This window comes from Hippopotamus amphibius, chromosome 2 (assembly GCF_030028045.1).
Source record: "Hippopotamus amphibius kiboko isolate mHipAmp2 chromosome 2, mHipAmp2.hap2, whole genome shotgun sequence".
Taxonomy (NCBI): domain Eukaryota; kingdom Metazoa; phylum Chordata; class Mammalia; order Artiodactyla; family Hippopotamidae; genus Hippopotamus; species Hippopotamus amphibius.
This window is the reverse complement of record NC_080187.1, coordinates 176,746,024-176,759,220: the sequence shown is the minus strand read 5'-3', so window position 1 is coordinate 176,759,220 and position 13,197 is coordinate 176,746,024. Positions and strand designations below refer to the sequence as shown.

Below are 13,197 nucleotides of genomic sequence, written 5' to 3'. Positions count from 1 at the left end.
CTCCCGTCTACCACAGCTCCGCCACTTCACCCTCTTTGAGCTGTCGTAGATGCCTCCCTACTGGTTACGTCGGGCTCCTTGCGGTCCTTTCTGGTGTCCGAGGCCGTCTGCTGGTGTTCAGCTGGTTCTCTGTGGGAATTATTGCGTCCTTCGGTGATATGATAAGTCCTCATATAGAGATTTGTATAAAGTGGTTTCCACTACATGATGCACTTCATAATTTTGTTTTTCAGATCATGTGTAAGAACCTTAAAGCAATATTTCTCAAATTACTTGTGTTGAAGGATAGGTTTTTTTTTTAATTTATAGTTTCAGTGGACTATTTTTTTTTCTTTGACCCTCAAGACTCAGATAGTTGATTTATTACTTTCCTAATGCTGCACTATGAATCATCAAAAATTTAGTGGCTTAAAACAATATTCACTTATTCATTCACAATTCTGTAGGTCAGAAGTCAGGCATCGAGTGGCTATAATCTCTTCTTAGGGCATCACGAGGCTGAAATCAAAGTGATGGCTAAGCTCAATTCTCGTTTGAAGGCTATGAGGAAAAATGTCCTTCCAAGCTCATTCCTATTGGTGAATTAGTTCTTGGAGGTTGTAGGACTGAGGCCTTTTTTCCTTGCTGGTTGTCGATCTGGGTGCTGCTCTCAGCTCCTAGAGCACATCCACATTCCTTGTCATGTGGCCTTCTCTATCTTCAAGCCAGTGATGATGTGCCAAACCCCTCCCATGCTTCCAAACTTTGACGCCTTCTCTGCTTTTAAAGGGCTCAAGTAGTTACATTAGGTCCATCTGGATAATCTCCCTTACTTCAAGTCAACTATGCCATACAACGTAACTCAATCATGGGAGTACAACCCATCATGTTCACAGCCCCAGGGATTATAAAGGGCAGTATACTAGAGTGGGGACATCTTCGAGTTTTGCCTGTCACAGGTGGCGACACAAATGAGATGATGGATACTGGAACAGGAAGAGGCAAGAGAGACAAAGCTGAGTTCCACTTTGGAAAAGTTGGGTGAGGAACCAGTGAATATTCAAATGGAGATGTTAAGTGTGCCATTGGAAAGGCCTGGACTAGAGAAAGAGATATGAGAATGGTGGGCATGTAGTCAATAACTGAACTCATGAGAATGGGTTATAAATACAAATATAGAAACCAGTGCCACTGTAATGTCAAATTGCTCGAGAAGTTTCTATATATTCACTCACAAATGCTGTACCAAATATGATACAAACTGGTAACAGACAGTTCATGGACCTGCACCTCTCTGTATGGACCACTTTTTCTTTGCTTCAAGGAATTCAAATATGAATGTTCATAGTCTCTACCTTCAAGAACTTTACAGTCTACTTGGTGAGTTAGAACTGTACTCAGTTCAGTATAATACAAGGGATAGCAAAATAAATGCTAGTAATAATAAAACAAGACTTTGTAGATGTGGTAAACATTTAAGTAATAATGAAGATGAAATGTTCCCACAGGTGGGGCCAGAGGAAGGTTTATAGGCTTGAGAGATTGCAATAGTGATTAGTTCTATATGAATGGGGCAGATCATATTAGTTTTGAACCCAAAGTTGAAACGTTTGGAGTTGAATTTGGAGTTGAATGACAGCAACTGATTTTTCTGTGTGATCACATTGTGAAGGCTGTGAGGTAGTTTTCATGCTAAGGTAGAAATAGGCTTCCATAACTTGGCCTCTCTTCTAATTTATTAACATAATTATCATAATTTACATTTTTCCTATTGTCCTCCTTCAGGCAGCAATGCTAACAAAGCCAATGGATGGAGCAAATCACTCTGTGGTGTCAGAGTTTGTATTCCTGGGACTCACCAATTCATGGGAGATCCAGCTTCTCCTCTTTGTGTTCTCCTCTAGTTTTTACATGGCAAGCATGATGGGAAACTCCCTCATTATGCTTACTGTGACCTCTGACCCTCACTTACACTCCCCCATGTACTTTCTGTTGGCCAACCTCTCCTTCATTGACATGGGATTTTCTTCTATCTTTTCTCCCAAGATGCTTTATGACCTTTTCAGAAAGCGTAAAGTCATCTCCTTTAGAGGCTGCATTGCTCAGATCTTCTTCATCCACATCATTGGTGGTGTGGAGGTGGTGCTGCTCATAGCCATGGCCTTTGACAGATACGTTGCCATATGTAAGCCTCTCCACTATCAGACCATCATGAGCCCAAGGACGTGCATCTTCTTTATAGTGGCTGCCTGGATGATTGGCCTTATCCACTCCACGGTTCAACTAGCTTTTGTGGTAAACTTACCATTCTGTGGCCCTAATGTGTTGGACAGCTTTTACTGTGACCTAACTCGATTCATCAAACTTGCCTGCGTAGACACATACCAACTAGAGTTCATGGTCACAGCCAACAGTGGATTCATCTCTGTTGGCTCCTTCTTCATTCTGATCATCTCCTATATCATCATCATTCTCACTGTTCAGAAACACTCTTCTGTGGGTTCATCCAAGGCTCTGTCCACACTTTCAGCTCACATCACTGTGGTAGTCTTGTTCTTTGGTCCTTTGATGTTTTTCTATATATGGCCATTTCCCTCCACACATCTGGATAAGTTTTTGGCCATCTTTGACGCAGTTCTCACTCCGTTCCTGAATCCTGTTATTTACACATTCAGGAATCACGAAATGAGGGTTGCAATGAGGAGAGTATGCAGACAGCTAGTGAGTTACAGGAAATCTCCTAAATGATGACTGTTTTGTGAAGAGCTCTTGTTGATTACCGATGTTCATTACTGATGGTCAAACTCAGAGAGAAGCTCTTGTTTGTCCTACCTTGATTTGATTACAGAAAGATATTGAGTCCATTTTGTCTTTCACTTAGGAAGGAGGGACACACTTTTGAAAACAGAGACTTACCATAAAGTATTTTTAATCAAAGTTTATAGAAATCTTGAGCCTAAATTCCTAAGGAATAATGTTTATAAGAAGTAATTTTTAGAAATATCTGAGACGGAAGGTTTCTTTAAAGCCTTCAGAACAGGGAGAAGTATCTACCAATCTACCCTAATTCGGGATAACCGCATTTTACCTTGACTACATTTGCAAATACCCTATTCACAGATATTAGGCCTTAGGATTTCAACTTGTCTGTTTGGTGGACACAAATCAAGCCACAACAGTAGTGTAGGTGGTATAGGTATCTGAAAACAAAAATGATCGTAGGATGACCACCTATTAACCAGTGCAAATATACTTAAAATAAATAATAGAAGAAACATTACTTCTTTCATAGTCAGTTAACTATATTTTTAAAGTAATGAAGCACATAAAGTCAGCATAAGGCACAAAAAGTTATTTTTTTCAGCTAAAGAATCTCCGCTAAGCAGGAAAATTATACATAGGTAAAGAGTAACACTTACTCCTTTTAGTCAAGAGCAAAACAAATACATCAAGATAAAGTTGCCATGTCATTCTAACAGAGAAAACCAAATTCTAGTCTTCATTCAATATAGTATTTGGTCGTAAAGCATTCCAAGGTTTTAAAAAACAGCTATCAAAGCTGAAGTATGCAAACTTTGCTAAAATATTGACATGCATCATTTTTCTTTCAGTTCCATTACTTAAATGCTATATATATACATATTTATTTATGCTTATATTCATATATGTATATATATGACCAAGGCAAACAGAATTTACTTCTTGAAACTTCTACAGCTTTCGATCACCGTCGTTTTTCGTCTTTTACTATCCTCTTTCAGATTTTGGAATAAGCAGACATTTTATGGTAGGATAAATTTGTCCTTTTATTCCCCTTGATGAACAAAACCAGATCTTAGTACCTTGAACTGTTACTCATATTTTGGGGGGGGGGGTGCCTATAATTAATTCTAATACAGTTTCAATCACCCACTTTATGACTTTAACCAAAGTAACTAACATTTATTTTACAGAGAGGACTCTGTTAAAAAAAAAAAAAAAAAAAAAAGCCTGACAACAGTTTAAGTGGCAAAAACTGATTTTTTTTTTCAAATTTAAAAAAACCAAAAAAATTGAAGTATAGTTGATCTTCAAAATTGTGTTAGTTTCAGGTGTATAGCAAAGTGATTCTGGTTTGTGGGTATGTGTGTGTGTGTGTGTGTGTATGTGTATATATATTCTTTTTCAGATTCTTTTCCATTATAGGTTATCACAAGATATTGAAAATGGTTCCCTGTGCTATATAGTAGGTCCTTGTTGTTTTTCTATTTTATATAGAGTAGTATGTATATGTTAATCCCAAACTCCTAATTTATCCCTCCTCCACACTTTCCCCTTTGGTAACCATATGTTTGTTTTCTATGTCTGTGAGTGTATTTTTGTTTTGTAAATAAGTTCATTTGTATCATTTTTTAAGATTCCATAAGTGACAGCATATGATATTTGTCTTTCTCTGTCTGACTTACTTCACTTAGTATGATAATGTCTAGGTCCATCCATGTTGCTGCAGATGGCATTATTTCATTCATTTTTATGGCTAAATAATACTCCATTGTATATACCACATCTTCTTTATCCATTCATCTGTAAATGGGCATTTAGGGTGCTTCCATGTCTTGGCTATTGTAAATAGTGCTGCTATGAACATTAGGTACACGTATCTTTTCAAATTACAGTTTTCATCTTTTTTAGATATATGCTTAAGAGTGGGATTGCTGAATCATATGGTAACTCTATTTTTAGTTTGGCAAAAACTGATTTTAATTGGAAACTACTGCAATACGGAAAAAGAGATCTCTGTATATAAGCGGGGTCAATTTCCAGTACAATTAGAACTAGTAGGAATTTACCAGCTGGGGTAGGAGGCCATGGCAGTGGATGGAAATAACTAAGAGGAGACACTAAAGGTATGGAGAACTGTTGCTCAACTGAGTTAACAAGGTGCTTGCTGAGGCAGGCCTGGGTGATCAGATATCAAGAGTAGATGTTTAGAAAATTTATTAGATATCAAGGCTGGGAAATTTCCTTTAAAATAATTCAGTAGGATTCTCGCTACAACTGGTTGAGGCCTAGTGGAAAAGAGGGCTCAGAGGCGCCTGACTAAAATGTGGTCAAGGACAGACTCCTTGTCAACTTAGGGGTGGGCAACTGAGAATCGCCTGTCGTATATACTTATGTATTGACTAATAAAGATGAGGAACACTCAAAATATAACCCCCTACTGCCACCAACACCCTATTTACACCTTCTTAAATCTAGTAAACATTATTCTTAAGTAGCAAAAATGAACACATTTGCTAATATGATCCAAAGAAATAGACGCCCTACCAAGGTATAAGTTAAATCACACACACATACACACACACACACACACACACAAACACACACACATATGCACCATCACCAATGTTTCCAGACTTAATCTTATTTAAAAATTACCCAGAAAATATGCACTATTTTATTAAAGTTAACCAAAATTTTAAACAAGTAAGCATCATAGAGGTTATATTCCAGGGGACTCTGTATAAAGCAGTCAGAATTATAATTCCAATTTGATTAATAAATAATTTTACACTTTCCATAATGTTAAATGCTTGTTTTATACTCCATTGTGACAAGAACAGAGAGAGGACCTATAGCTATTTTGTGAAAAAAGTTATCAAACCCATCTGTGTTGTATAAGAATTTATTTTGAAAAGAAAAAAGAAAAAAAAAGAATTTATTTTGATTATTTGAATTTGGATTCTCATATTCTTATAAATGAACCATAATTTCTATGAGAATTTCTGAAAAAGATGGCATATATAAAACAGTAGAAATTCAGTTTATTTTTGGAGAATTTGGGGAATATTAGATTCCAGTCAGCACTTAACTTCCATAAAGCAATACTAACAGAATTCCTTTAAGAGGCTTTATTTAATTTACTAACATATCCCTGAAGTAGGAAAATATTTCATACTTATGCCGTGAGGAATAAAACCTCCTCAATTACATAAACACAATCACACATAAAATTAGTAGGCTCAGTTCTAGAATTTCAGCCATGGATCAAGATTTAGATATACCAAGAAATTAAAATTAAAAGTATAGATGGATACACATAATCTCACACTGAATCTCTAATTGAATTTTTATCCTACTTCCAAAGGAAACAAGACAAACAGATCAAAAAAAAAAAAGTAGACAGACAAATAAGTTGAAAAATAAGCCAATTAACAAACCAAATTCTCTATCTTCTCTTATCTGATAGAGAATATGTTGCCATTATCCCAAGAAAGATACCAAAAGATCAGATGTTCCTGAGGTATTTTAGGGTTTATAAGGGATATAAACCCTAAAATGATGACAATCAGAGCTCCTCTGATCTGGTAGTTAGAGTCTTGCTGGTTGTGAGTCTGTTAACACAGCAGAAAGGAAGGCATCAATAAGCTATGTCCATTTTGTAATGTAATTTACCCTTTGCCCTAATTGGTAAATATCTCATATGACTAAATAACAATGCATTCCTCTGTTTACCAATTAAGTTGTTATATTATGCAACTTCTATGTGGTCATGAGACTATTTAACAGTATATATTGAAAACGAAACTGTGTGAACAGTATTTCCTAAAAGCTCCACTTCTCATTTTGTAGACCTTGGAAGCATTTACACATTTGTATAAGAACACATGGTTCTAATGACTATTCTTTAATTGCCTTTTCATATCTAATTTTCACTGTGTCCACTATGCTCTGTGCCCTGTAAAACTGAACTTTATAAACGGATCAACCAGTGGCTCTTGCCCTCTGGCTTCTGCTTGGGTGTAGCTATTGGAAGCTATTGCAGGGATTTTTTTAAAGTTCTTTATTGGAATATAATTGCTTTACACTCTTGTACCAGCTTTTGAGGTACACCAAAGTGAATCAGCTGTATTTATACATATATCCCCACATCCCCTCCCTCCCGCAACTCCCCCCCACCCTCCCTGTCCTGGCCCTCTAAGACATGACCCATCATTGAGTTGATCTCCCTTTGTTATACAGCAACTTCCCACTAGCTATCTATTTTACAGTTGTTAATGTATCTATGTCTATGCTACTCTCTCACTTCGTCCCAGCTTCCCCTTCACCCCCCGCCCCCCCAAACCCTGTGTCCTCCAGTCCATTCTCTGCATCTGCATCCTTATTCTTTATTGCAGGGATTTTGAGGACAAGAAGGTGAAATCGGGATATTAATTCCCTCAGCCTCCTTCATTCTGAGCTTCATCTGGGCAATTACTGCATTCCTCCACCCAAGCCCTCAGCTCTCGTGGGTGGCCTTCTCCTGTCGCTGTGGCTCTTTCTCTGGGTTCTGGTAGTGTCCCTCCCATTGCCCCTCAACTTTAGGGACAGTAAAGCCTCCCTGTCATTGCTATTCCTGGATACGTAACCATTCCTTACTGGCTCCTCCAAAACTGCCTACACCTTTATACCTCAGATTTTCTTCATTTACACCATTTGAATGTGACATGTTTTCCTGGTCAGAAAAGAAGTCCAGTACCAGGAAACAACCCCTCAAAACTGGATTCAAGTGATGGTTGGTTCGCGTATTTGAGGGGTACCTCTATATCTTCCTCATCTGGGGGATACTGAACTTTGATCCTAAGTGGCACACAGTTACACAATGATTACTCAAGTCATCACTTGGGATTGTATAAAATGGAATTCAGGTGAAAGGCAAGGCACTATAGTCCACATACAACTAAATGTCACAGTAGCTTGATCTCCCAACACCTTACCCTTTTTGCTGGTGGAGCAGCACCTCCATCCAAGTCTGAATGAACCAGGCTTTTCTTGTATAAAAACATATTTTGGCTTTACATGGAAAAGTTGCCTCTAGGACTATAAAGAATGTTAGGTCCCAACCTAATCTGGACAGAGAAGTTCAAGGACTTCTCTGATGATATACAGTTTTATACTGAAAGAATTACAGAATCTTACCAATATTGGCTAGAGTCTAGAAAACATGTATTTGAGTGAATTCTAAGGATATTACACTGAAAAAGACAAAATATGATACTAAGTCAGGCAGAAGTTATTGACATATAACTGCTTACCTGAGGTTTAGGTATTAATATATTAACACGAGTAACTGGAGTAGTGTTAATGGTCTGCTAGATTGGTTATTTAAATTCTGTACTCAATAAATGTATCTCATGTAAATGCTTATCATGGGTATTCATTTTAGAAAAGACTCTTAATAATCAGATGGACTAGATATCCATCCAGTGAATTGCAGTCAGCTCCTGCCCCTAACCACTCCAGGGCTTGATCAATAGGCACATGTGCAAAGCAGCCATGGTAACAAGGATGGAGGCTATGCATGGGCTCAATACCACAAACTTCCCCTCAACACAGCTGACCTGTGTACCTCCATCACAGAGTCCTAACCTGCCAATGGATGAAACCAATCTAGCATCGTTTCTGGGGGAAATTAGTGAGCTACCTGGTGGCACATTGATTATATTGGACCTTTTTTATCATGGAAGAGGCAGGGATTCATCCTAGCATGAATAGTTATATATTTCACAATGGATTTGCATTACTAGTCTGCTGTCATGGCTTCATACTGTGTCAATGTGCTAAACCAGAACTATGTTTTCAGAATTCCTTTCCATGTACGTTTCCATGTTAGGATTCACCACAATAAACATTTTTGTTTACTTTGGAAGAAGGAAGTGAAGCAGTAGCCATTTATGGTCTGAAGGCCACGACAGGGCAAGTACCGTTGCAGCTCACGCATGCTGCTGGCTCACCTTGCTGGTGTGGGACATCAGCTTGTGTCTGCAGCTCCTCTAGCCCCTGCTGGATTTCCACCTCAGTTCCTCCAAGTCCTGGGCCAGGTGCAAGTGCATCTTTATGATGAAGAGCATCCGCTTATTCAGCAGATCACCTGCATCATCCAAATTGGAAGTAAGGAGAGACAGACACAGTTCTAGTTTATCCTCGGTCTCCTTCATGGCCTGTCCACTTCCCTTCCAGACTGCTGGTTCTGCAGGCTTCAGGCTCAGCATGAGGTTCAGTGGCAATAGACTTGTACTGCTTAATGGTCTCTACAATTGCATAAAGTCTAATCCTTATAAGAACTCCCTTATTCTAGATCAGTCATGTGGTTCTACTTCTCTGATCAAACTCTGAATGATACACCCTCAACATGTCTGCCAGCCCAGTCATTTAAATATTTACAGAATGCCTTTGTTTTTTTTTTCAGAATGCCTTTTTCCTTTCAATGATATCTATACAACACTGCATCTGACCAGGGGACACATTTTATCGCAAATTAAGTAAAAGTATGAGCTCATACACATAAGGAACTCGTTATTCTATTTACATGCACTATCACTTAAAAGTAAATGACCTAATTCATGGAATGACCTGCTGAGGTAGAGTTACAATGATAGTTGGGACAGTACTTGGGAGGGTGATGTGCTGTACTGTAGAATGCATCAGAAGCCTGTGATAAGCTACAGAAGCAGGCTGTTATTTTCCTCTTCACAGCTCCTGTTGGGTTACCCTCCTCTGCCCCTCAGCTTTTACTTGTGGTTCCAGAAACCACTTCTTCCCCATTTCCCTGTGGCCCCAGGAATAAGAACTCACTGGTCTTGCCAGCCCTGGGATTGTTTACTGTTTTTTTGTTGGTTCTTGTAACTCTACCTAAACTCTTGTATGTAACTCCTTCAATCAACTCTCTTCAATCACCCATATAAATGTGACATCTCTTCCTGTCTGGACTATGATTAATGCCCCCAAAATGTCTGTAAAACAATTATGAGAAGTAAACTAGAACCATATAAATTTTCATAGGTAAACACACACAAAAGTAGAGCATAACAAGGCATAGAAGAATACATACCATACAATGTCTACCCCTACAGAAGAGGGCAGCGGCCCTCAGTCAAAGGTCATCATAGAATGGTCTTTGTCTTTATTTGTGATGTTCTAATTTTAAACGTAAGGATAGACTCATGTGCCTTGTGTAAAATTAAAAATTATTTTAAAATAATCTATGATTTTCACTGCTATCAAGTCATTTTATGAGATTTTAAGATTTGAAAGTATCATTTGTTCATATTAAAAATTAAAATTTTATCAACTCTTACATATTATACACTTTTTTTTCAGCTAAAATGAAACAGATGATAACATTATTTGAAATTGCTCTGTTTCAGGCTACTCTGGATATTAAGGATGATGCACCCCTGAGCTGAGTGATTACAGCCCTGATTTATAAAGCATATGCTCTCTGTCTTCCCTGATACTTGAACGGGGGTTCGTCAGTCATGGGCATGAATGGCCTTTTGGGAGACACTGGGAGAGGCCAACATTTTAGCTTTGTTCTAATTTTATCCTTCATATCTCAGTTTTTCTCCGTTCAACAAATATTTATAGGGTATCTACTTATGTGCCAGAACATGTACAAGGCAGTGGAAATTTAGAGAAAAATAAGAGTACATCCCTGTCATTGAGGAGCTTCTATTCTGTGGGGCTGGAGAGAGAAACATTCAACGTCATGAGATAAGTGTAGTGATAAAGTTTGAACAAGAAGCTGTGGAAGCACAAAGTGAGGGAAGAGTAGAGCAATGGTTTTCAACAGTAGCTGTGAATCAGAAACACCTGGGCTGCTTTCAGAAAATACTGAGATTCTTAGCCCTTTTCTCAGAGGCTTTGATTCAGCTGGTCTGCGGTGGGCACAATAGTATTGAAGTCTCTCGGTCTCTTTTTCACCACTCTCCACCCTGTACTTACAGCTACATTAGTACTAAATGACTACAGTTTCTCACACATGCCAAACATGCCATGTCTCCTGCTGCATGTTGTTAATTCCATCTGGAATGTCTTCCCAGGTACACTCCCGCCCCACCCCCCCAACCCTCTCTCAAACTGTTTAGCCTCTACTCAGGTGCTATGTCCCCTGCCCAGATACTTATGCTGGTTCAGCCTGCAGAGCCAGCAGTCTGGAAGGGAAAATGGACAGGAAGTGAAGGAGACCAAGGATCTGCCCAGCTCCCCCCAAGTGATTTAGGTGTTTTTCTTCTGTCTTCCTACCCATGGCATTGAACATGCATTAGTACAGCTATTATTCAGGTTGGATTTAAAATGCTTGTTTCCATGTGTGTATCTCCTCACTGGGCTCCATGTTCCTTGTCTAGAGACGGGTTTGTGGGTAATGGTCAAAAATGGTTTGCATGAATAAGTGCCATGTATAGATCCCAGCTTTCAAGGGACTTTCCAATGAAATTTTTTTTTCCTTCAGATGTCTTTAGGTGTCATATTGGAGACTGCAAATTGATTGACCTTTTTTGGTAGAATCTCATCACTTTATTATTTATGTTCATTCACTCCCCCTGTAATACTTTATTTTGAAAGCATTTCAAACATACAGCAAAGATGAAAAAACTGTATGTGAATACCTGCACACCCACTATTTAGATTCTACCATTAACATTTTAATCGCTGGAGTAAAGACAGTTTCTTTAATAAATGGGTCTGGGGAAATTGAATATTCCCAGGCAAAAGAATGATGCCAGGCCCCTATCTTAACACCACTCACAGAAATTAACTTCAAATGGATTAAACAGTTAAATATAAGACCTGAAACCTTAAAACTTCCACAAGAAAAGATACAGAAAATCTTCTTAACTTTGGTCTTATCAAACACTTTTTGGATATGACACCTAAAGCACAAACAACAAGAACAAAAACAAGTGGGGTTATAACAAACGAAAAAGTTTCTGTGCTGTAATGGAAACCATAAATAAAATGAAAAGGCAGCATATGGGATGGGAGAAAATATGTGCAAACAACATATCTGATAAACCACATATCCAAAATATATAAGGAACCCATACACAATAAAAAAAACGCCAAGTAATCCAATTTAAAATTTGAAGGACCTAAATAAATGTTCATATAAAAAAGATATCCAAATGACTAAGATTCTTGATATGATACTCAACAAAACTAAACATCAGGGAAATGCAAGTCAAAATGACAAATGAGATATCACTTCATATCTATTAGAATGTCTATTTTCAAAAAGACAAAAGATAATATATGTTATTGAGAATGTGGAGGAGAGGAAATGCTTGTACACACTAATGGGAATGTAAATGTGTATAGCCCTTATGAAAACCAGTAACGAGGTTTCTCAAAAAATTAAAGCTAGAACTACATATGATCCAGAAACTCCCCTTCTGTGTGTGTGTGTGTGTGTGTGTGTGTGTGTGTGTGTGTGTGTGGGTGTGTTTATGAAGGAACTGAAATACCTATCTTGAAGAAGTATCTGTACCACCATGTTCATTGTAGCATTATTTACAGTAGCCTAGACATAGAAACAACCTAAGTGTGTGCTGACAGATAAATGGAGAAATAAAAAGTCATATATGTATACACACACACACACACACACACACACACACATACACATACACACAGAATGTTATTCAGCCATGGGAAAGAAGGAAATCCTGCCATTTTTGAGAACTTGATTGGACCTAGAGGGTATTATGCTAAGTGAAATAAGTCAGATAGAGAATGACACTATTGCATGATCTCACTTGTATGTCATATCAAAAAAAAAACAAAAAAACAACCAAAAAACAACGCATAGGAACAGAGAACAGATTCAGATTGATGGTTACCAAAGGTGGTTTGTGGGTGGTGGATGACATGTGTGAAGATGGTTCAAAGGTACAAATATTCAGTTATAAAATAAATGTTTGGGGAATTTAATGCAGAGGCATGGTGACTATAGTTAACAATACTGTATTATATCAGATGTTCCCCACATGTAATGGTGTGAGTTATGATTTTTTTGCCTTTATGATGGTGTGAAAGTAATATGAGTTGGGTAAACGATACTTCCAGTTTTGAAACAGGATCTTTTCCTGGGCTAGCAATACATGATATGATGCTCTCTAGTGGTGCTGGGCAGTGGCAGCCACAGCTCCCAGTCAGCCACGTGATCACAAGCGTGAACAACTGATACACTTACAACCATTCTGTATCATACAACCATTCTGTTTTCACTTTCCATACAGTATTCAGTAAATTACATGAGATAGTCAACACTTTATTATAAAATAGGCTTTCTGTTAGATGGTTTTATCCAATTGTAGGCTAATATAATTGTTTTGAGAACATTTAAGGCTAAGTTATGATATTCAGTAGGTTAAGTGTATTAAATGAATTTTCAACTTAGATGTTTTCAATTTATGATGG

The 13,197-nt window shown here is 37.9% G+C and overlaps 1 protein-coding gene across 1 annotated transcript; it reads left to right on the top strand.

Moving 5' to 3' along the window:
- The first annotated feature begins 1,770 nt into the window (after positions 1 to 1,770).
- Positions 1,771 to 2,727, top strand: LOC130845684 (olfactory receptor 4F3/4F16/4F29-like). Its single transcript, XM_057723248.1, has one exon. It carries the CDS (start codon positions 1,771 to 1,773, stop codon positions 2,725 to 2,727), a length of 957 nt encoding a protein of 318 aa, XP_057579231.1.
- The last annotated feature ends 10,470 nt before the right edge of the window (positions 2,728 to 13,197 follow it).

What these genes read in the sequence shown, in the direction of transcription:
- LOC130845684 (XM_057723248.1), top strand. Translation starts at nt 1,771, where the DNA reads ATGCTAACAAAGCCAATGGATGGAGCAAATCACTCTGTGGTGTCAGAG.